General features: G+C 35.4%; 1 protein-coding gene across 2 annotated transcripts in view; it reads left to right on the forward strand.

Moving 5' to 3' along the window:
• Positions 1 to 27,495, forward strand: part of LOC143246419 (putative polypeptide N-acetylgalactosaminyltransferase 9) — a 130,566-nt gene that overhangs the window by 88,367 nt on the left and 14,704 nt on the right. For both annotated transcript variants that reach the window (XM_076493095.1, XM_076493093.1), the window contains exons 3-4: positions 1,809 to 1,975; positions 24,633 to 24,797. In XM_076493095.1, coding sequence (XP_076349210.1) covers positions 1,809 to 1,975; positions 24,633 to 24,797 — 332 coding nt within the window. The remainder of the gene's footprint in view (positions 1 to 1,808; positions 1,976 to 24,632; positions 24,798 to 27,495) is intronic.

The following is a 27,495-nucleotide window of genomic DNA, read 5'->3' on the forward strand; positions in this document are numbered from 1 at the left end:
AAGATGATGAGCGTTCTGGACGTCCTTCCACGTCAACTGACGACCCACACGTCGACAAAATCAACACCCTGGTGCGGGCAAATAGACGTCTGACTGTCAGGGAGCTTGCTGAAGAGTGTAGGATATCAGTTGGATCTTGTTACGAGATTTTGACCGAAAAATTGAAGATGCACCGCGTTGCTGCGAAATTCAGCCCTCAAAACTCGTGAGTTTTTAGCCAAACACTCGATCACTGTTCTTCTCCACCCCCCCTACTCACCTGACCTTGCTCCTTGAAATATTTTCTTGTTCCCCAAACTCAAAAGACCCTTGAAAGGAAGAAGATTTGAGACGATTCCCGAGATTAAGGCAAATGCGACGAAGGATCTGGAGGACATTACAAAAGAAGCGTACCAGGACTGTTTCAACAAGTGGAAACACCGTCGGGATAAGTGTGTGCGTTGGGGAGGAGAGTACTTTGAACGGATCCCAGGCCTGTAACTTCTAAATAAAGTACATTTTGTTTTATGACGTCAGTCCGCGTATTTTTTGAACAGCCCTCGTACATAAAGTATACAATTCTGTTAATGTACTCAGTATCTGTACATTCATGGGGTGTGGGCTTCAGTTAGGATACGGAATGTTATGATGGCCCTTGTGCTGACAAAGTTTGATAATTCTTGCACTCATATCTAGGAACCTTCTTAGCACAAGCTTGTTGTTGCTATTAAGTTGTTCCATGAAACAAAGAAACTTGATGTCTTCGTTTTATTAACATAAGAACACATCTCGATATGGTTTTGTTTGTTTGTTTGTTTTGAATTTCGCGCAAAGCTACTCGAGGGCTATCTGCGCTAGCCGTCCCTAATTTAGCAGTGTAAGACTAGAGGGAAGGCTGCTAGTCATCACCATCCACCGCCAACTCTTGGGCACTCTTTTACCAACGAAAAGTGGGATTGACCGTCACATTATAACGCTCTCACGGCTGAAAGGGCGGGAATGTTTGGTGCGACCGGGATTCGATCCCGCGACCCTCGGATTACGAGTCGAACGCCTTAACACGCTTGGTCATGCCGAGCCCCGATAGGGTTAAACCTCCCACACCAACGAGCATTGTTTTTTGTGAAATCGGTTAAAATAAACAAAACGGTGAACTGTTTGAGTTACCTGGTAAAATTTTAATTTTTGTGAATTAGTAGCCAACTTAATTTAAATTTTATTTTACAGTTTACAATAAATATCTATCATGTATTAATATCACTTAATAAAGTATTTAAATTACACCGTGTAACAAAATTTTTACTTTTTATTGTTCCTGGGCAGAAAGTGTTATTTCCCAATTGCTTATGCCTAAAGTAAATGGAAAAGACCTATTTTTCTTTTCAAACTTTGCTTTTGTGATCTGGGAGCGCATAACGAAAACATGATGGGAGACTATATCTGTAGGCTGATACGTGAAAGTGATTTACATTACAGTCGCAAATCTCGAAAAACTACTCACTTCTAAACATTTTTTGTATAACTTTAGTGTAAATACATGTAAATCTTGATTTATATGTTGTTCTATTCAGACCTTATGTAAATGAAAATGTGCAAATTTGCCCATTTTTACATAGAAAATAGGTTAATTTCTAAATTTCGTTATCCAGATCACAAAAGCAAAGTTTAAAGGGAATAATGCCCATTTTCTGTACTTTTACAACATAAGCAATTAAGAAATAACGTATACTATCGAAGAACACAATTTATGTTACATAGTCTTATTAAAGATGGTAGCACGTATACAAGAAGTAGACATCTTTAATTACTATTATTACTGCTTTTTCTAGATGTCGACACAACACATATTTAGAAGACTTGCCGCAGACCAGTGTAATAGTGTGTTTCCACAATGAAGCTTGGAGCGTCCTCTTACGGACAGTCCACAGTATCCTAAACAGATCTCCACCGCATTTACTTAAAGAAGTGATTTTGGTGGATGACTTCTCCGATCTACGTAAGTTAAACGCAGGTTTTACAAATGACTTCAACCATTTGTTAATAAAATACTTGCAGAAAGGTTCATTGAAGGTTTCGCAAGGGATATTCAACTGTTTAGTAATAAAATACTTGTAGAACTGTTCAATGACGGTTTTACAAATGACGTTTAACCGTTTGGTATTAAAATTGTTGCGGAAATGTTCACTGACTAATTTGTCATTTCCAGGCCCCCCCCCATCCTTTTTAAAATCATTTTAGCACATACACAGACATAAGTAAAAGTATCACGTATTATCCCCTTGAATGCTTCAGATAATAATATAGTTAGTTATATTTAATATAGTTAGTTACACGACAATAAAAAGAAAAAGTAATTAAATGTAATTCAATTAACGGCTTACATTTCTGTACTGTTGAGATTAATAGTAATTATAGCACGTGTTACCATTTGCTGTGAAACAACAAATGACATGTTTGAAAGTGGTATTGCTATGGTATGTATTAAATGAGATTGAAATGATATTTTGAATTTATAATAATTGCTTTAAAGTACGTTTATTACCACTGGGTGTTTTTTTGTTTGTTTGTTTCTTCATATTGCAATAGCACCCACAACCAGTCAGAATTGTTGCTGCTGAAACTCGTGCTGCTATTGGTAACTTCGGGTTCTGTCCCCTTAGAAATGTGTATGTTTCTCATCAGGTCCTACAGTTCGTGATTTCATTCACATAAACGTCTTTGACTGCTACTAACGGAGAATAGTTACTGTTTTACTGTCCTTCGCTTTTGCCATTTCCAGTGGAAATGCACTCACAACGGAAGACCCTAAAAATGTTGAAGAAATTATCTTAAAGACAGAGCCAAATTACGAGGTTTTCGTGTATTTACTTTCCCAAAGTTTTACAAGGAAACTATGTGTACTTTCATTCGATTGGATGCGCCAATGCTGCGCATGCACTTCTTATTCTCCCTTTTGCTTGCTTGCTTGAGAGGCTTAGCGCGTTATCTTGTGCAGCGATAATGTGGCGTAGATCCTTCATTAATGTTCACTAAGAATACATGACATATTTTCTAAGGTCATGTACCTGTAGCTGAAACGTTGTAGTTATCGCTACCTGATAAAGGCTCTTTGATTCTTACCCTCCCATTTATATCAGTAAGGTGAAAAATAAAACCAACTCTTTACCATTTCACAATTAACGTCTCAGTTTTTGTTACCCATCATTAAAATTTCAGTTTAACTGTGCCCTTGTTTCCTACCTTTAAGGTCTCAAGTTGTCTATACATTTGTTTCCCACCATTAACGTCTCAATTTAACCATACTTTACTCACTATTAACGTCTCAGTACAACTACACTTTCATTACCCACCATCAGGGTCTGAGTTTAACAGTACTTGTGTTTTCCACCATTAACATGTCCGTTTGGCTACGTTTATGTTTCTTAACATTGATATACAAGTGTTTCCCATCGTTATTACGTCAATATTCTTGCTCATACTGGTCTCCCATAGTTACGTAATTTAAGAAAAACAAGTGTAATGTCATTTACACTGCGAAACAAAAAGTGTCTCTACATTTTGTTTGAAAACTCTATATGTGGACTTTATTTTTTTCTAATAAGCAAATAATTATTTAGGGAATTCACTTGAGAGCAACAGACGTGTTTACACAGTATAATCCGCCTTACAAAAAAACACAACCTTAAATTAATACGTAAATATATTTTCAATTGCTTCTAGTGCAAAGCTGCACATTGGGTTATCCGTACCGTGTTCAGTTCAAGGATTGAACCCAAAATTTAGTATCATAACTTCTAATTATTATTGTTGAGCCACCGAATACTTCAGTCATTGTAGCTAAGAATGAGATACGAGAAACGTACAATTATGCAAGGATAACCATATGTAATTTAGCAGGAATACATTTTCCAAACGCTTTACGCACAAGTTTTTTACTGAAGACATACTAAAAAGTTTTAAAAACAACTCTGGATCCCCTCATTTTAAACTAGTTTCCTTAATCTTATTGACTGGATGAACCTACATGCACCAGTAATGGTCTTATGTAAATATGAAATTTCTTATTGTTCCTTCCCTTTCTTAATCTTGCGTGTTACATATTGGTTTAAGTTTTAAATATATTTGGATGTAATTCAGTATACAAATACTTTGCTTTTTTTTACAGATATCGATTTTTAAATTATAAAAGTACTATGTGCCTTTTTATTATTATATTATCTGTGAAATGTTTATCTAATCTGACTGAAAACAAAGGGAAGCTGGATTGCTAAAATGCATTTCTTCTTTCAACCCTTGTGAGATATCCTGAGGAAATGAATTGCATATAATATGCTATTCTTTTCTATTAACGCATACACTTAGTGACAGAGAACGTTACTGAGACAGTTAAGAAATAAATAAAAGCGTTCCAGTCTGCTACGACCGTTGATTCTCTTTATATGGCCAAAATATATAGTCTTAATACTTTGAGCATAATAGATTCAAATTTTTCTTTGTTGAAATTTCGATTGTGTGCAAAGTGAAATTGAAAGGCCCAAGGTTCGAGTTACGATTACGCGCTAAATGCACTTCGCTGTTTCGTTATGGTGACGTTACAACTGAGACACATAATCACGCTATTAGTTTAGGAGAAGCCACGTAATCGACAGGTGATGTTGATTAGCTACTTTTCTTTGATCAGTAGATCTTAATTAGGAATGTCTATGCCTGAATAATGGGTGATCATTGACCTGGCCATTCAGCCCCTGTGTGTTTCATAAGGTCCGTTCTTACTCGACACCCATAGTCATTAATGAGTTAGAAGTTTTATTTTCGTAATAATTTATACCTTGGTGCTAGAACAGTCATCAGAAAGTGGGCGAGCTATATTCTATGTCAGTTAATAGTTTACCTTTGCTCTTGTTTTTCTATCTGAGGTCTTCTATTAAAATCCAAACAGGCACTTATCAGTTAGAAAATATATTGTATATGCAGTGCAAAAAGTAAAATTATATATTAATATTTGCGTAAATTGGCAAACAATATGCACAATGAAGTGATCCGGTTTTTTGAGAGAACACACTGCATGCTTTTTGAAGAAAAACTATTGTTCTGGCGAAACATTTAGTATACCTCCCCCAATCACTTCATTATGTTTATAAATCGTCATACAGAAACATTTTTACATGCTTAGTTTTTATATATAATAGACTAGAAACCCAAAGCAAAGTTCACAAGAAGCAGAACCCACCCCCCTTTTACCAAACAGTGAGCGAAACGTTCTGGTTTTGTTAGTATTATTTGACGGGTAGAATATAATTAAAAGCATAAATTAAAGTTTCTTGTCTTTGAACTCTATATACTTAATAGCATTAAGATTTTCCTGTTTGGGAATTTCGCACAAAGCTACTCAAGGGCTATCTGTGCTAGCCGTCCCTAATTTAGCAGTGTAAGACTAGAGGGAAGGCAGCTAGTCATCACCACCCACCGCCAACTCTTAGGCTACTCTTTTACCAACGAATAGTGGGATTGACCGTCACATTATAACGCCCCCACGGCTGGGAGGGCGAGCATGTTTAGCGCGACGCGGGCGCGAACCCGCGACCCTCAAATTACGAGTCGCACGCCTTACGCGCTTGGCCATGCCAGGCCAATAATAGCATTAAGACAGGCTTCAAGTCAAATCTGTTATTACTGAATAATTTTTATTTCTATAAGTTTTGTTGATTCGGTTTATTAAAAGGGTTAACATTTTACAAAATACTTTGCCTTAACTAAACGTTTCTCATTTATCGGGTGTATATCTTGAAGAATAATGTATTACAGTTCATGACACCTTTTCAAAATCAAGTCTGTCTACTGTCTACATCACTAAAACTCTGGTGCTCTGCCACAACAACAGTTTTACAGGGGCTACATCTCCGTAATCAAAATGTTAAAATTCATAGTTTCCCTTCATCACCAGATCTTACAAGATCAGTTTATGACTTTTCAAATACACTTAAAATGAGAGAGTTTTTCATTAAGCGCAGTCAGTAGTGCTAAAATGGAACTTTTGTTTAAAGTCTCGTGCGGCGTGTTGACAGGATCAGTTATATAGGAACTTTTGTTTAAAGTCTCGTGCGGCGTGTTGACAGGATCAGTTATATAGGAACTTTTGTTTAAAGTCTCGTGCGGCGTGTTAACAGGATCAGTTATATAGGAACTTTTGTTTAAAGTCTCGTGCGGCGTGTTGACAGGATCAGTTATATAGGAACTTTTGTTTAAAGTCTCGTGCGGCGTGTTGACAGGATCAGTTATATAGGAACTTTTGTTTAAAGTCTCGTGCGGCGGTGTTGACAGGATCAGTTATATATGGTATGCCCTTTTTTTTCCTATTAATGAATGTGTGCACGTTTGTTTGTTTTGTTAAACACAAGACTACACAGTGTTATCTATTCTGTATTCAGATATATATATATACCATACCAGTGGCTCAGCAGCAAGTCTGAAGGCTTACAACACTAATAACCGGTTTTCAATACACGTAGTAGGCACAGAATAGATAACACATTGTGTATTGGTGTGTGTGTGTTTGCATACAATTTTACGTAGGTTTTTATAAAAGATTTTGCAGATCAGATTTTTAAAGCAGTCATTGAATTTGTAAGTAATTATTTTCACTTCTAATTATCATGAACTCTAAACCTAACTCAACTGGTGACATAAAATTTTAAACTTTAGAAAAGTACCTAATGCCAGTTTTAATAACTGTACTCGAGAAACTTCTAGATGTAAAATAATAATAATATTCATGTTGTCGGACTGACCAGATCTGTACATTTTATCTAATTTTCACTGCTTGTTAAAAAATGCAAGTATGCGTTTCAACTGTAGGTAGAAAGACAAGTAAAGTAAAATATTTGTTTATTCGATCTTTCCTCATTATTAAAAATGTCTAAAAGTTAAAAATTTGTATGCAGAAGAGATTGAATCATATTTTCTTCAGTAGAAATTAGGCCTATTTATGCGCTTCTCTCTCTGTTTTATAAGGAGTGTTTCAACGTACTAAACATTTTGTTTACGTAAAAATTATAAGTGTTTATAACAGTGATACAAACATGTTTATACTACAAACCACTAGACCTATTCTGTTTAATGGAACCACGTCCTTACGAAGTAAAATATTCATATTGTTTTGTTTGTGCTACAATATACCATAAACTTTCTAAATGAAGAAACATTAACGAAGTCTTAGTCCTTAATATGTTTTCAAACAGGAAATAATTAAACAAAGTTGCTAGCCTCAAAAATATTTGTCCCTCGAAAAACATGTATCAATGGTGACTAACTTACAATGCTAAAATATGAAGTTCAATTTCCACATTGGACGTAGCATATAACCTAATGTGGCTTTGCGATAAAACAAACGAACCAAAGCTAATTTCCAAAGGAATTCATCTTTGGCAACTATGCGGTGGTATTTCAATTGTATATATTTGTTGTACAGTAAATAGGTATAGGGTAACGAGAACTCGAGTTAACAATTTTTCTTTCAGTTTTATAACTTGCCGAGTCATATATGTATGACAACAAATTTATTATCTCCTGTTTGTTACATGTATAAGCCTATGGCTCACTGAGTGTTCTTTCTTTATAGCGTTGCCATCTTGTTGACTTTCCAGCATTACTTTGATAGCAGTTAACAGTTTATTTTGAATAAACCAGTGAAATGTTTTAGTTAGCAGAACTTTGACCTTTTTTATATAGGTGGCTTGAATATTAAAAAATAAAGATTGTTTTATCTTAGTCTTCTGAAGGAAAAATGTGCCGATTCTTCCCTAAAAGGACCAGGCGTAACTCAGTTAGAGTGTGGGGCTAAGGATTGGAAGGTCCAAGGTTCTAGTCAAAATAGGCTGCTGAATACCTTCGATACTTTTTGTTGGTGGAAGGAGTATAAATGTTATAAATATAGTTTCTTAGGCGGCGTGTGCTTCTAGCTTGTTGCTCTCCTAGTGGTCAATGGTTTTAAGTTATGGACGACTGAGCTTAAACCAGAGGGGTATCTGACCTAGCCATTTAATCCATTCCTTGTATGAAGTTGAAAATGACAAACACCTTCTTTAAAAATTAAAACAGTCTCAGGATTTTGCATTTAACTATGTTTTCATAATTCTCTAAACTAGATAAATAAAACAAAGTAGCTGAGTGTGATTCTCAACTACTTTGTCATTCCTTTTATTTAAATTAAAAAATATATTATTATTGCTTTAGGAATATTGAATTTTTATAAGTGATAATATGTTTCGTATACGTACGAATAGAACCGGATACAGTTCACACACTATTAGACTTGAGGGTTAACGAATAGAACCGGATACAGTTCACACACTATTAGACTTGAGGGTTAACGTGATGAGCGCTGTAAAAGAAACGTCACTTTTCGTATTTCCATCATGAACAGTAGTTTTGACGAATTTAAAATGTGCCACTTTAGTTTCGTATTATATAACCTTATATCACCTATTCACTATTTTTCATGCGAGCCTAAACTTCGTTTTACACCTGAGTTTGTCATAGTTTTTATTTTTTCTTTGATAGTGTTTACAATTGTTAAAAAACTGTTACTTTTTGATTTATCATTTTTAAGCTTTGTCTGTTAAAACGGTTAGCTTAATAAAACCTTAAATGAAAATATTAACATAAGCAAATAGAAAGTTAATTGATGGTGTTTTCTTTTTACGCTTTAAAATATCACAACTGGATAAATTGGCTAAATAGATAACCTTAAAAGCCATACGGGATTTAGATACAATTATATAAGGACTTCGAGCTCCCAAGAGGGGTCTTTAATTCTCAATGACATTAATCTCTAGCATCATATTATTGAATGGTGGTCTCGAAGCCCTGTTTAGAAGCTTCAATTAGCAAGTTAATCAGTATGTGTATATTAATAACTCAGCCACATTAGATCTTCCATATTTATTGTTGACGGCGTTTCGCTCATTACATAGTTCATCATACCAGCTGTGACACAAAAAACGTAATGGATATGTCAGGTATGATGTGGTTGAAACATTATCATAAACTCATTCTCTTCTTGAAATCCTAACGAAGTGAACAAAGAATGTAATTTAAAAAGGTACAAGTATAATAAATTATAATTGTTCTCTTCCAGCTTAGATAAGGCGTTAACACCTTAACAACTGTTATTATGATTACCAGAAATACCATTCTAGGGGCGGCTGTTTGAGCTAGTACTTATTAAACATGTGCTTGTGTTTACTGACATATTTTTCTCAACCTCTCAAGCCTTTCACCTTCTGACCTTGCATCTCCCAGATCATGCTCATTTTCAGACGTCCTCCTTAGCCTCTGAAGTCTTTCACCCTCTGATCTTGCATCTCCCAGATCATGCTTATTTTCAGACGTCCTTCTCAGCCCCTGAAGTCTTTAACCTTCTGACCTTGCATCTCCTAATAATAGAAAGGAAGCTCAAAATTAGTAACGCTAAGAATACGTCGTAGGATGATATTTTAGTTTCGTACTTAAATAGCTGGTTTAAAACCGCTCCAGTCTATTGGAGTGTCATACAAGCACTGTTTTTGCTGACCTGACATGACCCTAGTTCACGATTCTGATCCTGTTTGTTTGTAAATATATTTTAAGGTTTAATTCGAGTTGACTCCGTTATGTAAAGTTCTGTACCTTTGTTTTTTATGTAGCCGTCCTTCTTGTGAATTTTTTTCACTACATTCTTGTCGTATTTTGAAAATATTTCACTATGAAGATAAATTTACTTTTCATTCGTGAAAACCTTCCTGTTCTCAACTTTCGAACCACTGATGTAGATTCATATTAGATTCACGTTGTTTTTTTTCAGTAAATGCTTTCTCTGCGTTGGAGGTTGTGGGTGAACTAAATTGACGCTATTTGAAACGTAATAACTCCATAGGGACAGTTAGTAGCGTTTAGATCGTACACGTAATATTTTTTCCACTGCGTATGTAATATTGTAGCCAAAAATCATGTCTCACCATATTGAAACTTAACTCTTATTGCTTAACTAATTGATATATATACAGTTGGGAATCAACCATTGCAAGAACACTGTAAACCATTTTTTCTCCTCTGTTTGCCTGTCAACAAATCACCGTACGAGTTGTATTTTGTGCACGTGCATTTCCTTTCATTTCTGAAGTTAAAGTTTGACACATGGCTTTTATAGCAGGTATTGAATACCAATGACAGTGGTTAAAACACATTAGTTGCAGAAAAACTTTTGATTGTGTAAGCGAATTTTCCGGTTTCTTCTTTTACAGGTCACCTCACCTCTCTCTAAGTCTTAAGATTTCATATGATTTACTACTTGCCACACCAGTTTTAAGTCATTATCGTCTCTCTAAGTCTTAAGATTTCATATGATTTACTACTTGCCACACCAGTTTTAAGTCATTATTGTCTCTCTAAGTCTTAAGATTTCACCAGTTTTAAGTCATTAACGTCTCTCTAAGTATTGAAGGCAATCGGTTGAAAGATACTTTCAATATGTTTTGAGTTGTGCGAATTATTCTATCGAATATTTTCAATTCATTCTTAAATTAATGGAAAAGCGTAATTCTATTCATTTATTCGCTGACTTTTTTGGAATCGTTTTATGTGGGCAACAACTAACAATAGAAAGTAATTACGTCGCACAAACTGTTCAACAGCCTGTAAGGTAAACATGCTAGATGGCGCTTGTGATGAATCGTACTCGGTAACCCATGATGTTGACAGTTTCTACTCCTGATCTTCGATAGTCCTTACGAGGTAATGGCTGTATTGTTACACATGTGTGTTGTTTTGGTGTCTCTTATTAGTTACTCCCTATATCTAATACGCCAGTGCATAATTTCGTGGTCTCAACAATCTTTAGAAATCAAGAGCTTCTTTGTTTTGGAAGTTTGGATTAATCTATTGTTCTACAAGCACAACGTGAACATAAAGTTGAAAGATTCAGGACAACCTTTGTGACTTCAAGAAAATCCAAGAGCGAAACTAAAGCAAGGCACAAAAGAAAATTAATCGTCTTGATTACTTTAAGGTTTTCATCAAAGAAACGGTTTACGTGGATGTAAGGAAATTCCCAATTAAACCACCAAATCACCATTTCCAGATCGGTTTCGTAAATCTTTCTTCCATAACTGTATGTGGCCCGGTATGGCCAGGTGGGTAAGGCGTTCGACTCGTAATCCGAGGGTCGCGTGTTCGAATCCCGGTCGCACCAAACATGCTCGCCATTTCAGCCGTAGGGACGTTATAAAGTGACGGTCAATCCCACTATTCATTGGTAAAAGAGTAGCCAAAGAGTTGGCGGTGGGTGGTGATGACTAGCTGCCTTCCCTCTAGTCGTACATTGCTAAATTAGGGACGGCTAGCGCAGATAGCCATCGTGTAGCTTTCCGCGAAATTCAAACTAAAACCTGTCAAATTTTATGTACGAGATAAAGTGCGTTTCATCTCGTCCCTCTGTATTGGAGATGGGCTTATCTGTTCTGATGTTTTTGTATTAAATGAATAGTTATGGGATTATTTTAAAATAATTCTCTGCTGTATAATTATAGAATATACAGAGCATCTTGTTTCGTGTTATAATGGTGTGGTAAGTTACGAAACTTCAGTTTTTCAATGTAGTATTTTTCAGAATCATTCCGATTAATTGTATATCCTGTGCTTTTTCTTTATGTTATCTTAAAATGTCTTCAATGCTATCAGATTTATTTTCTTTTATATTTTCATAAAAATCTGTGTTTTTAGTTAGTTTACCCCTCAACTCAAGTGTTGTTTATTGGTAAGCTTTCTGTCTTCTGATAGAATAAACCACGCTGCCGCTTTCCTACTTTTTTGTTTCAAGCATAACGTGCTGCCATCTATTGAAACATATATCAGTATGCGTACAGTATTTAGTTTTCTTCATTATCTCAGTACAATGGATCTTATACAAGAAACACCAGGCTCCCAAGTAATAAAAATAAACATAATTTAGAAAACAGCTGCAAATTAAAAGCGTGAGGAATAATTCTGTTATCAGATTTAAAACGATTATATATGTCTTAATACGTCAGTATATAAACACACACAAACATAATACACAAGTATTACTGCTGTAACTTTTTCACAAGTCCAAAAATGAATAAATAAATAAATGTGTATATATATATATATATATATTCTAATAAATCACAATATTTTATCAGTAATGTTGAAATAGTGATACAAAAATTAATAGTTAATGGATTTAATGAAGAAACTGTAAATAAAATTATCAAATTATTCTGTAACAAATACAATAATGTATTAAATAAATATAAAGAAATAAAAAATACATAATTTTTCTTAAAATTTCTAATAACTATTTTTAGTTAAGAATAAGGTCATTTCACAACTTCGCACTATTTTATGCGAATGTACACTTACTGGGAGCTGGATGGGACACCTCATGCTGGTATAGTTCGTTTGCTGTGCTGTCAATTAGTGTCATTCTAACACATTGGGGGCTGTAATGCTAACTTTAAGAGGTAAGTTTTCAACTTACTCACTCCCAGATGGTAGTACTTTTTTTCTTTTTCTTTACTTGGGAAAGCAGTAATTTTCCCACAACTGTTTGCAGGCAGTGAAGGGTGATATAGATGTGGTACGTTGTGGACTTGAACACCCACACTTCGCTCTCCTAATTTATTTTAATTCTATATATATTGCTATTCGTTATTTACTATATGAGATTGGCGAATGGAGTTTAGGAATGATAGACGCTATATCCCCACCGCTATGTGGGCCCTAGTTTCGCAGTTACCTCCTAAACCAAGGGGAAATTTTATAATCTCACATTGTAGCTTGTACCCTGGAATCTTTGCAGTTGATGCAATGTTGTTTGTTTCGGTTGTTTTTGAGTTAAATTAACAAATTATATTCTAATATATATATTAGAGAGAGAGGGAGAACAATAGAAAAAGAAAATTAATACTAATCAGTAAAGTAAAACAAAATCAAAAGGAAAGACTGTGTTAAAAACAGCAAACCCTAACCTCTGAATTATGATATTCTAATAAACATAAATAGGCCTAATCACATATCCCATCAAAGACTCTGCACCAATCAAAATGATCCACACGGTCTTGCTTTAATGCACCCTCATTTTGGAGGTGATTGTAGAAGTAGTACCCGCATTGCGGAAGGGATACACCGTCTATCAGTCTTAATTTTCGTTCGCCAATTTCGCATGAAGTAATTCATAGAAATAAATAATAATAATAAAAGAAATAATAATCAGAAGAAATAGAAATTAGCAGAGCAAGATGTTGGTGCTCAAGCCCACCATGTTCCATATCTATACCAATATAGAAAGGTTGTAAAAGGTGACTACTCTCTACAGTAAAGAAGCAGAAAATAGAGAAAAAACAAGAAATAAGGTACTAACAAATGGAGGTTAGATAAATTTACCTTATAAAGCTGACATTCTAGCCCTCATTATAGTAGTAAAGCACTAATTACTAGCATGGTAGACAAATTATACTTGTATAAAATGCTTAATTAGAAAACTACATATATGTGACCAAAAATGTTTATAGTTTTCAAACATTGCGTTCTGATGATAGTATTTCCTTTATAGTTTTCAAACATTGCGTTCTGATGATAGTATTTCCATGACAACAGTAGATATTTTCGTCAGAGAAGCTCGCCTATGAAGAAGCTAGCTGGCTTCCCATAAGAAGTGTACCTATGTATCAACGTAGAATTATATTGCTCATCGTGAACTGTCGATAAAATATTCAGTTCCAAGCCAAATAGAAGACACAGTATTGATTCTAAGTTTGTAATTTTTTTATATAAATCCTTTTTGTAATAGCTATTTGTAGTAACTGGTATTATAAATTGTATTGTTTTTGTATATTACGTTAAGGAAGCAAATTGTGTGTATCAATCTTGTTGGCGAACATCATAAATTTGATACATATCGATATTTAATTAACTTCTAAATTCAAATGTCCGGTTATTTGAAATCATAATACTTACGTAATATAATAAATTGGAGACTCGTACGAGATAAATTATAACATAACGTTCAACTGAAAAAAAACAACGACAGGGAATCCTCAATAGACGCGGTACATGTAACTTTTTTAGGCATCATTAAGGTAAACTATTCTGTGAGACCAATCTCCTTCTTATTCGCTATATTTTTATGCAATACCAAGTGTTGGGCGAGGGTATACCTGATTCAGTTTTATTTCTCATTAATATATTTACCAGCCAACCCTACAATTAAAATTGTTTTAGGCAGGATTAAAGTAAATTAATCTATGTGACCTTAGGTGTGGTTAAATACATCAATCAAAAAAAGTTTGCCCTTCTGAGTCCAAAATTGCAATTAGATTTCAAATCCGTCAAGAAACGATGGAGCTATGATTAAAAATGTATTCCTGAGAAAAAAACAAAACAATTCAGAGACAATATTCCGAGACTAAAACTAGCGTTAAGGTCGTTTAATGGCTGCTTATTTATTCATCTATTCTTTTGCATTTATTATTTTCAATGGCGCTCTATCGTAGTACCAGAAACCAAATAATAAAATGTCTAAGGACTATTCATAAACATATGGCGTCTGTCGAAAACCTACCATCTGCTTACTTTATTGCATTGTTACGCAGTCGTCTTGAGTTTGACAGGGCATTTCATTTTGAGACGTTTCTACATGTCTTAATCGCTTCAGTCAGCAAATAGAAGACGTGTCTGTATCTGTTGTGACAAAAAAAAGGTTTTGTAAATTTAGAAGCAAATGGAAATATTAGTTGCATGACTGAAATCATAATGAATAATAAATATATCATCTTGATGTGCGTGACAGTTTCTTTGTAACTTGTGTAACAGATGTTGACTTCCTCTATCCTCGCCCCTTTTTTCTCTATCTGCTCAGTTGTGAATTGAGTGACGACGTCTTACACTAAATACCCTTTTGGTAATGCCAGATTATCTCTTAACAAAAATATTAATAGGAAAGTTTGAAATGTAGAATCGAAAAAAGGCTTGTGTGTATAACAGTATGTCTTTTATCTCGTTTCTCAAAGCGTTCTTCCTGTAAATTTGCTTTCAAAACTACGCGTGGTTTTTAATTAATTTCGTTTCTATTCTGTAAGGTTTTATTCACAAAACGGGTTGATTGTGTGAAATATTTTAAATATTAATATTTGTGCCATCTGGAGAGTAATATTTCACTAATAGAAACCTAACAACTTCAAACAAAAAATTAGGCCTAAAGACACCTAGTTTTGATCTTGGAAACAATTTTGTTAAGTGAAATGGGTTTGTTATATGATACTTTTTTTTTGTGATTCTATATACTGTGTTCAGTATAATATATATATAAATTTACATCTACTCGTATACTGAATGTGAGAAACATTTTTGTTTTTATTCAAGAACAGTTTTTGAAAGGTATTTTTAATTGGTTTATTTTGAATTTCGCGCAAAGCTTCGCGAGGGCTATCTGCGCTAGCCTTCCCTAATTTAGTAGTGTGAGACTATAGAGAAGGCAGCTAGTCATCACCAACCACCGCCAGCTCTTGGGCTACTCTTTTACCAACGAATAGTGGGATTGACCGTCACATTATACACCCCCACGGCTGGGAGGGCGAGCATGTTTAGCGCGACTCGGGCGCGAACCCGCGACCCTCGGATTACGAGTCGCACGCCTTACGCGCTTGGCCATGCCAGGCCCCATATTTTTACTATCACTTGTTATCGCCCACTGGACCATTTCGCCTAACTGCTTGTATGGGCCTGTATTGTGATGTTTAGAATAATGGAAGCACTAAATATTTACAAACTACAAATTTTTATCACGATCTGTTAAAGAATATTAAAAGAAAATATTTTGTCATTTTTCCTATTTTAAATGTCTACTACTTCATGCCATTACAGAATGTAAATTTCATCACTATGGCAATACTTCACTAATCCCTGTTAATAAGGGGTGAGAATACTTATCATTCGTTAGAATTCCAGTGTACTTGTATCAAGGGCATGTCATAATAGATTTGCTTGAATGAACATACTGATACAGTTTTGGGTCTGAAATAATTATTATGGCAACCCGTACAATGTTTTAACTATAGAAAAAAGCTAGGATATGGTACCAGTATATGCTACAAAAATTCAATTTAATAGCACTCTTGATAAAAACCGTTTTCATGCCATGGCCTCAAAAGCGTAGAGAATTGTCAGAAGGACAGAGAGTTCACACAAACGCTTTACATAAAGCTGGTTGGACTCTCCGACAAATTGGTTCAGACTTGAAATGATACCCAAACACTGTCAAGTGCATCCTAGATCGTAAGACCGAGATAAGTAAATTTGAAAATAGGAAGGGAAAAAGCAGAACATCTAAACCCAATCATGTTGATGTTGAGTTTCTTCATTTATGCAGCCTTTGGGACAGAAGGAAGACGGTCACTGATTTCAAGCATAAGATAAACGACCGTATACTGAATTACAAAAAAGTGTCCAGATCTACAGTATGAAGAGGACTTGACAAGAATGGAATATTTGGTCGTGTAGGAGTTTTAAAAAATATTATTTTAATTTCTAAATATTGTCAAGAGACTGAAACTTGTTAAAAGCTACTAAAACTGTATTGTTGATCATTGGAAAAGGGGGTTATCGACGGATGAGTCCAAGTTTGAAAAATATTATTCAAAGCATATATTGTACATCGGGCAGAATAAAAGTAAAAGATAAGTACCTCAATGCATGGGGAAGGGGGAAATGCAATGGTTTGAGGATGTTTTTCTGCTGAGGCGACAGGAAATATTTGCAAAATAGATAAAATAATGGACTCGCAAGTACCATCAGATACTGGTCCGTCATGGTGTAATCAGTAGTTTACGTATTATTGATAAACGATTTTACTACCAAGAATATAATGACACAAACAATCATTCAACCTATGGAGAAATTACTTAGCTAAGAAAGTATCAATAGCTGCTGGAGTCATTAAACTGGTGCAATAACCGCCGCAGAGCTCCAGTCTTAATTCAATTGAAGAGATTTGGAATTTCCTAAATCAAAAACTTGACAAATCGAAAACTACTTCCAGAGAAACTTTGTGGGAGTGTATTAAAATCATTAAGAGTAAAATTTCAAAGGACACATTCATTAAGTGTGTTGTAACAATGCCGAAAGACTGTAATTGCTAAAGCACAGAGGAACGCACAAAATACTGACTGTTTACTGAACACTTCCACTGAATTTCTGTTGTACTAAATATAAAGATAATAAAATTTTGACGTTTCACCTGTTTCTCACCTTCCTTGAAAATAGCCTAAAATCTTTTTTTTTTTTTACTTTGTCCTAACACTTTTGTACCGTACTGTATAAAATGTGATCTGCGTAGTCTATAGTGCAACGATGGTTTACAAACCTTGCCAGTGTAGTTCAGGTCTGCACGTTTTACTGCCACAGTCCATTAATCTTTTACGTATTGGATGTTTTGGAAACCTATAAAACGATAATTCTGGATTCTTTGTCTGGTTACTTGTAACAAATAGCTGCTGCACAGGTGATTGTAATTTCAAGTATTTGATCCCATATTCCAACACAAGCAATTACAATGTGACGTCTGAATTGTCTGCTATTCTTATAATGACAGTATTTGCTTTTCGGCTGGCCAGTAACGTCTGTGTGACGTCAAGCGCTTAGGGCCTATAGTTCTCCGGTATAGAAATATGATGTCAACTCTGCTGTAAGACAACAGCGCCTCTTGTGCAACTCCATGGAACTATGAGCCTAACAACGTATCCTCTAGTGCCACTTTGTGGACGTCATCGCATTCTTTTGCTTAGGACATAACAGTTATGTAAACCTTAGATGTGGACATAACTGACATATTATGTAGCATTCAAGAGACTTCCTTTGATCTCCATTCACCTGGCAAATCTCAACTGAAGTGATATCCTTAGGGTGCTATGTTATCGTGACAACTACTGCCTCGTATTAAATAGCATTAAAGGGAAACATATAGTAAGAATCGACGAACCTTTATGTCATTACAGAATTAAGACGAAGCATTTAGTTATGAAGTTTTCAGGTGTTGTCAATCTTAAACGCGAAATTAACCGTTGTTTTGTTTTTGTTAGGTACAAGAATATAAATAATTGATACATATAGTAAATGGGAGAAAGATGTGCAAATTTACTCAGTTATTTACGTTCAAAAATGTAAGTGTGAGTGAGTGATGGAGAGGGAAAATATAATATTACGTTCTTCATAACAAAACATTGTGTACGGATTTGACTTACGTAATATAATAAATTGGAGACTCGTACGAGATAAATTATACCATAACGTTCAACTGAAAAAAACAACGACAGGGAATCCTCAATAGACGCGGTACATGTAACTTTTTTAGGCATCATTAAGGTAAACTATTCTGTGAGACCAATCTCCTTCTTATTAGCTATATTTTTATGCAATACCAAGTGTTGGGCGAGGGTATACCTGATTCAGTTTTATTTCTCATTAATATATTTACCAGCCAACCCTATAATTAAAATTGTTTTAGGCAGGATTAAAGTAAATTAATCTATGTGACCTTAGGTGTGGTTAAATACATCAATCAAAAAAAGTTTGCCCTTCTGAGTCCAAAATTGCAATTAGATTTCAAATCCGTCAAGAAACGATGGAGCTATGATTAAAAATGTATTCCTGAGAAAAAAACAAAACAATTCAGAGACAATATTCCGAGACTAAAACTAGCGTTAAGGTCGTTTAATGGCTGCTTATTTATTCATCTATTCTTTTGCATTTATTATTTTCAATGGCGCTCTATCGTAGTACCAGAAACCAAATAATAAAATGTCTAAGGACTATTCATAAACATATGGCGTCTGTCGAAAACCTACCATCTGCTTACTTTATTGCATTGTTACGCAGTCGTCTTGAGTTTGACAGGGCATTTCATTTTGAGACGTTTCTACATGTCTTAATCGCTTCAGTCAGCAAATAGAAGACGTGTCTGTATCTGTTGTGACAAAAAAAGGTTTTGTAAATTTAGAAGCAAATGGAAATATTAGTTGCATGACTGAAATCATAATGAATAATAAATATATCATCTTGATGTGCGTGACAGTTTCTTTGTAACTTGTGTAACAGATGTTGACTTCCTCTATCCTCGCCCCTTTTTTCTCTATCTGCTCAGTTGTGAATTGAGTGACGACGTCTTACACTAAATACCCTTTTGGTAATGCCAGATTATCTCTTAACAAAAATATTAATAGGAAAGTTTGAAATGTAGAATCGAAAAAGGCTTGTGTGTATAACAGTATGTCTTTTATCTCGTTTCTCAAAGCGTTCTTCCTGTAAATTTGCTTTCAAAACTACGCGTGGTTTTTAATTAATTTCGTTTCTATTCTGTAAGGTTTTATTCACAAAACGGGTTGATTGTGTGAAATATTTTAAATATTAATATTTGTGCCATCTGGAGAGTAATATTTCACTAATAGAAACCTAACAACTTCAAACAAAAAATTAGGCCTAAAGACACGTAGTTTTGATCTTGGAAACAATTTTGTTAAGTGAAATGGGTTTGTTATATGATACTTTTTTTTTTTGTGATTCTATATACTGTGTTCAGTATAATATATATATAAATTTACATCTACTCGTATACTGAATGTGAGAAACATTTTTGTTTTATTCAAGAACAGTTTTTGAAAGGTATTTTAATTGGTTTATTTTGAATTTCGCGCAAAGCTTCGCGAGGGCTATCTGCGCTAGCCTTCCCTAATTTAGTAGTGTGAGACTATAGAGAAGGCAGCTAGTCATCACCAACCACCGCCAGCTCTTGGGCTACTCTTTTACCAACGAATAGTGGGATTGACCGTCACATTATACACCCCCACGGCTGGGAGGGCGAGCATGTTTAGCGCGACTCGGGCGCGAACCCGCGACCCTCGGATTACGAGTCGCACGCTTTACGCGCTTGGCCATGCCAGGCCTCATATTTTTACTATCACTTGTTATCGCCCACTGGACCATTTCGCCTAACTGCTTGTATGGGCCTGTATTGTGATGTTTAGAATAATGGAAGCACTAAATATTTACAAACTACAAATTTTTATCACGATCTGTTAAAGAATATTAAAAGAAAATATTTTGTCATTTTTCCTATTTTAAATGTCTACTACTTCATGCCATTACAGAATGTAAATTTCATCACTATGGCAATACTTCACTAATCCCTGTTAATAAGGGGTGAGAATATTTATCATTCGTTAGAATTCCAGTGTACTTGTATCAAGGGCATGTCATAATAGATTTGCTTGAATGAACATACTGATACAGTTTTGGGTCTGAAATAATTATTATGGCAACCCGTACAATGTTTTAACTATAGAAAAAAGCTAGGATATGGTACCAGTATATGCTACAAAAATTCAATTTAATAGCACTCTTGATAAAAACCGTTTTCATGCCATGGCCTCAAAAGCGTAGAGAATTGTCAGAAGAACAGAGAGTTCACACAAACGCTTTACATAAAGCTGGTTGGACTCTCCGACAAATTGGTTCAGACTTGAAATGATACCCAAACACTGTCAAGTGCATCCTAGATCGTAAGACCGAGATAAGTAAATTTGAAAATAGGAAGGGAAAAAGCAGAACATCTAAACCCAATCATGTTGATGTTGAGTTTCTTCATTTATGCAGCCTTTGGGACAGAAGGAAGACGGTCACTGATTTCAAGCATAAGATAAACGACCGTATACTGAATTACAAAAAAGTGTCCAGATCTACAGTATCAAGAGGACTTGACAAGAATGGAATATTTGGTCGTGTAGGAGTTTTAAAAAATATTATTTTAATTTCTAAATATTGTCAAGAGACTGAAACTTGTTAAAAGCTACTAAAACTGGATTGTTGATCATTGGAAAAGGGGGTTATCGACGGATGAGTCCAAGTTTGAAAAATATTATTCAAAGCATATATTGTACATCGGGCAGAATAAAAGTAAAAGATAAGTACCTCAATGCATGGGGAAGGGGGCAATGCAATGGTTTGAGGATGTTTTTCTGCTGAGGCGACAGGAAATATTTGCAAAATAGATAAAATAATGGACTCGCAAGTACCATCAGATACTGGTCCGTCATGGTGTAATCAGTAGTTTACGTATTATTGATAAACGATTTTACTACCAAGAATATAATGACACAAACAGTCATTCAACCTATGGAGAAGTTACTTAGCTAAGAAAGTATCAATAGCTGCTGGAATCATTAAACTGGTGCAATAACCGCCGCAGAGCTCCAGTCTTAATTCAATTGAAGAGATTTGGGATTTCCTAAATCAAAAACTTGACAAATAGAAAACTACTTCCAGAGAAACTTTGTGGGAGTGTATTAAAATCATTAGGAGTAAAATTTCAAAGGACACATTCATTAAGTGTGTTGTAACAATGCCGAAAGACTGTAATTGCTAAAGCACAGAGGAACGCACAAAATACTGACTGTTTACTGAACACTTCCACTGAATTTCTGTTGTACTAAATATAAAGATAATAAAATTTTGACGTTTCACCTGTTTCTCACCTTCCTTGAAAATAGCCTAAAATCTTTTTTTTTTTTTACTTTGTCCTAACACTTTTGTACCGTACTGTATAAAATGTGATCTGCGTAGTCTATAGTGCAACGATGGTTTACAAACCTTGTCAGTGTAGTTCAGGTCTGCACGTTTTACTGCCACAGTCCATTAATCTTTTACGTATTGGATGTTTTGGAAACCTATAAAACGATAATTCTGGATTCTTTGTCTGGTTACTTGTAACAAATAGCTGCTGCACAGGTGATTGTAATTTCAAGTATTTGATCCCATATTCCAACACAAGCAATTACAATGTGACGTCTGAATTGTCTGCTATTCTTATAATGACAGTATTTGCTTTTCGGCTGGCCAGTAACGTCTGTGTGACGTCAAGCGCTTAGGGCCTATAGTTCTCCGGTATAGAAATATGATATCAACTCTGCTGTAAGACAACAGCGCCTCTTGTGCAACTCCATGGAACTATGAGCCTAACAACGTATCCTTTAGTGCCACTTTGTGGACGTCATCGCATTCTTTTGCTTAGGATATAACAGTTATGTAAACCTTAGATGTGGACATAACTGACATATTATGTAGCATTCAAGAGACTTCCTTTGATCTCCATTCACCTGGCAAATCTCAACTGAAGTGATATCCTTAGGGTGCTATGTTATCGTGACAACTACTGCCTCGTATTAAATAGCATTAAAGGGAAACATATAGTAAGAATCGATGAACCTTTATGTCATTACAGAATTAAGACGAAGCATTTAGTTATGAAGTTTTCAGGTGTTGTCAATCTTAAACGCGAAATTAAACAAACGGATAGTGAGTTGTTTTGTTTTTGTTAGGTACAAGAATATAAATAATTGATACATATAGTAAATGGGAGAAAGATGTGCAAATTTACTCAGTTATTTACGTTCAAAAATGTAAGTGTGAGTGAGTGATGGAGAGGGAAAATATAATATTACGTTCTTCATAACAAAACATTGTGTACGAATTTGACACTTGGATGTTGTCAAATTGTCATGACGGCGTGTAATTTTGTTTTTGAATTTCGCGCATAGCTACTCGAGGGCTATCTGCACTAGCCGTCCCTAATTTAACAGTGTAAGACTAGAGGGAAGGCAGCTAGTTATCACCACCGACTGCGAACTCTTGGACTACTTTTTTACCAACGAATAGTGGGATTGACCGTCACATTATGGCGCCCCCATAGCTGAAATAGCGAGCATGTTTGGTGCGACGGGGATTCGAACTCGCGACACTCTGATTACGAGTCGCACGCCTTAACCCACCCAGCCATGCCGGGCCTTGTAATTTTGTAATAAGACAAGTTGTCGTGCCATGTCATGTTTCTTAATGAGACCAGTCTGTCATGTTTACACACTTTTCATAGAGCGATAGAAGGCTAATGTTTACATATTTTGACTACAGTAATACAAGGCTATCATGTTTACTTGTTTTTACTACACAACACGAAGCTATCGCGTTAACGTGTAAAGGTGCAATGTTTTATTGACACGTTTATTGTTATTTGTTGTTGTTGTGATGGCATCCACCGAACAATGTAATCTATCTCCTGATTATCCAAATTCACACACAACTCTCTCATTTACGTGTTTTTTTTATTTAGTTTTAATTTTGCATGATTCTTGTTTGTTTCGTTTATCTGTGTGCTGAAATCCGCATTTTTATTGTTACTCTACATTTCATTTCGTTTTCCGCATGCCGTAATTTCACCCTTTTATTTAGTACCTTGATTTGTTGCTAGTCGATACTGGAGCATGAGCGTGGTAAAGTGTGAACATCTATAATTATTTGAGAAGATGGTTGTAGAGTGATAGGAGTAAAGATTACCAATTACCGATAATGAGATTACAGATCACCAGAAAAAGCGTTAGAGCTGTTAAAATACACAGGAGAGTATTTCTTGAAATATCTCTGTAGATTTGCTACTATTATTACTGTGTTGTATCCGTAAGAAAATTCTTTATTAATTTAACAGTGCAAATTACTTTAATTAAGGCTATAGTTGTGAAAATAACTAACTTCTTACGAAGGTCGGCCCGGCATGGTGAGGTGGTTAAGGCACTCGACTCGTCATCCGAGGGTCGCTGGTTCGAATTCCCGTCACACCAAACATGCTTGTCCTTTCCGGCCTTGGGGCGTTATAATGTTGTGGGCAATCCCACTATTTGGTATACCTACGTTCATAAAAGAGTAACCCAAGAGTTGGCGGTGGGTGGTGATGACTAGCGGCCTTCCCTGTAGTCTTACACTACTAAATTAGGGACGGCTAGGTCAGAAAGCCTTTTTGTAGCTTTGCGCGAAATTAAAAACAAATCTAGCGTACGAAGGCGCACAAATGCTTGTACGTTTTAAACATGTATCGAAATTTAATACTTGTCAAATAGTGTATTAGTTTACTGTTTCTCTAGAAGTGCTTTAAAAATATGCTAAAATTGCGGGCACAAGACTGCAAATATATGCTTACCTGTAATTGTGCGTATTCAAGTTTTTATCATCAGTACAAGTTTCATTTGTTGTTAAAAAGTGTGCCATGCAAAGAGTTTTTTGTTTTCTTAACATTTCTAATTGCGAGATTTCGGTTAGTCCCAGACCTCTGCTTAAAATATCCCCCCTCTAACAGATAAAATTCGACGATTTACAGTTATAAACATTTTCTTTTACTTTTCTGTAACCAGCAGTTAGGTTATCTGAGTGGGTTATATGAAGGCTCGGCATGGCCTGGTGGTTAAGGCACTCGACTCGTATCTGAGGGTCGCGGGTTTGAATCCCGGTCACACCAAACATGCTCGCCATTTCAGCCGTGAGGGCGTTATAATGTTTCGGTCAATCCCACTATTTGTTGGTAAAAGAGTAGCCCAAGAGTTGGCGGTGGGTGGTGACGACTATCTGTCTTCCCTCTTGTCTTACATTGCGAGATTTGGGACGGCTAGCGCAGCGAGATAGCCCTCGTGTTGCTTTGCACGAAATTCAAAAACAAAGAAACACTCTCGATTATGTGAAATATACGTTGTTTGTAACTCGGGGTAAGATTTATTTTTCTCCTATAGCTCATTTGTCACGCCAGCTGGAAGATTACATTGTTCAGTTTCCAAAAGTCCGAGTGTTTCGAGCGCGACGAAGAGAAGGCCTCATTAGATGTCGACTCCTGGGGGCGTCGGTGGCTGTAGCACCCGTTCTTACGTACTTGGATTCCCACTGTGAATGTACTGAAGGTAGGTAATGTATCTTACGACGTTTCGTTTTTGAGAGCAATGAATAGCTAAGATGGATATTACTTCAAACTGAGTGAAACAGCAAGCCACGAGAACAAGCGCCTTCAAGGAATATCCTCTTCTTTACCAGGGTTTCCTTTTAAAGACCAAAGTTCAGTCTTCTGAAATACTGCAGCTTTAGTTTATTCACTGATTGATGTAACTAATATGAACTACCGTATTGGTTCAAATTACATATCCAGTCATACCAAATACACTCAATATAATCCAAAGAAAACAAACTTAAAAGACGAGGTAAATCTAGCTGATTTGCTAAATATTTTATGTATTTTTAAGCAGTACTCCATGATAGATTGTGAAAATTACCTGAAAATAGCAGTTATTTGGATAATACATCACTATTGATTACTTGTTGTTTTTACTAACATTGTTACGACTGAACTATCACATGAGAGCAAAATAATTCTTACCAAAGTAGTTTGAAGTGCACTCGGATTATATGACACTTTCTACTTGTGTTTATATCGCGTACTTTCAACAGATTTTGTTTTAGAGTATTTGCGCAAAGATAGAAAAGGACTGTCATTACATAGCCGGCCATAATTATCACTAAATGACTTGAGGTAAGGAAGCTAGTCGACAACACCCACCACCAACTCTTGGGCTGCTCAAGTCTGACCGAATATTGGGATTTGATTTTTCTAATAATAACGTACGACTGTCTTGTGAACGTGTTATATCTTAGTGATATAATAGCATACATCATATACTTTGGTGAAGGATTTGTTATTTCTCTTGTCTGAAACACTTAAATTTATAACATCCATAAACCGTCGAAATATGCCTGCAACATTTTGTATTTATGACGTCATCAAGCGTCTCTCATCTGCGTGTGTTCTGTTGTTTAACGAACTATGTTTAATAAGTATAGACCATGTAATCAGACTCAGTGAATCGGATATTTTACTCGTGTTTCAGTCATTATTGCATTCTTAAGAAATCGCAGTATCAAGTGTAGCGAAGAGTGCATAAAATAAATATAATTTAAAACACTGAGTGAGTTTTACACTCACTGTTTGAATGAAAGTAATATAAAGGAAGCGTGCTAGTCTAGATATAATTACCGATTGGCTACGATCCTGTAAAAGTCAGGTGTTACAAAGTCCAGAATGTTGAAACATTATTCCAAAACCTGGAGTACAAGGAGTAAAAGTTGGTCTTCCCTCCTTTTATTTTGTCCTAAATATCACCGTATAAAAGTGCTATCTTCATAAAATGTAAAAACATCTATTTTTAAGTGGCAATTGACTGACTCATCGTGTGAACGCGATAATTGCTATTGCAATATTTTACATAAAACATTTCATTTAAAAAACACAGGTGAGTTAAAAACGGAATCATAGGTAAAATATGTGTTTTGTTATAGCAAAGCCACATCTGGCTATCTGCTGCGTCTACGGAAGGGAATCGAACTCCTGATTTCAGCGTTGTAAATCCAAAGAATTACTGTTGTTCCACCAAGGGGCCATAGGTAGAAAGTTCGAATGTATTCTCAAGACTGCTGGTATGGATATTAAAACTTTAATTAAAGTAGAGTCAAGAACAACGTTTCGACCTTTTTAGGTCATCTTCAGGAAGAAAATTTGTTCCGTGCCAACAGCTTACCATCCATACTTCACCCACTTGCTTTAAAAAATACATACTTAAACTGCTATACAACTGATATATTACGGTTAAATTGATATATTACGTGGAACGAGAATGAACAAGTAATCACGAGAGTTTGGTAAAATTTACTAACTGTAAAAGAAGTAGCCATCTTTTATGCCTTATTTCTGGGTTATAGTATTAGTTCTCAACCACATGGGAGAGAAGAGACCCCACGGACCACCTACCGGGCCGACCCTAACCGTTCGATTCGCTCGTATGGCGTTGAGCTTCTGTGACGTGAATTTTGGACTGGCCAGCGAACCAGTTGAAGGACCCTCGTTGCTCATCAATGGGTCGTAGACTATACTTTGAAAACCACTGGGCTAGAGAGTGGTTTAGTCATGTCTCATGCACCTTGATAAGTCACGTTGAGAAGAAGTTGGCTTTTTTCATCTGTTTTATATGAAGTTGATAAGATTTTTTTTAATCAGTACATTCAAAAGGAAATCAGAATATTAATATCTGTACTTGTACATTTTGTCGTTAAAATAAGAAATTTTAATACGGTCTAACTTTGTTTTTTATTATGAGGTGATCGAGACACACAAGCTCTACAATGATCAAACTGTAAGGTGTAAAAATAATAAACGTTTATATAGCTGGTTGGTAAAGAAAGATGAATAGTTTAATAATTGCCTTGTTTTGTCACGGAATTAAAAAACATTAACATGTTAATTTGTAAAATCATTTGCTTGCTAATAATGCAGCAAGTAGGTGCTAGTTCTCCCGTCTAGTGCTCATTAAGATAAATATTTTTTGTCCAAATAAAGATAATTAATTATTGTGACCTGAAAAACAAACAATGATGGAGAGACTCTTGGAAATACTTTCTCGTGAGTTTCTCTCTTTGACGTAAATATACAGGTTGATATGATTGTGAATGTTAATGTGTATTCCTAATAAACGTTTTCATCCTCCGCAAGTTTTAAGAACAAAGTTCCCTAACAAAAATGTTAAGGTTTTTAAATTTTATGTGAATATAGCTTAA

This window comes from Tachypleus tridentatus, chromosome 3 (genome assembly GCF_004210375.1).
Source record: "Tachypleus tridentatus isolate NWPU-2018 chromosome 3, ASM421037v1, whole genome shotgun sequence".
In the NCBI taxonomy this organism is placed as follows: domain Eukaryota; kingdom Metazoa; phylum Arthropoda; class Merostomata; order Xiphosura; family Limulidae; genus Tachypleus; species Tachypleus tridentatus.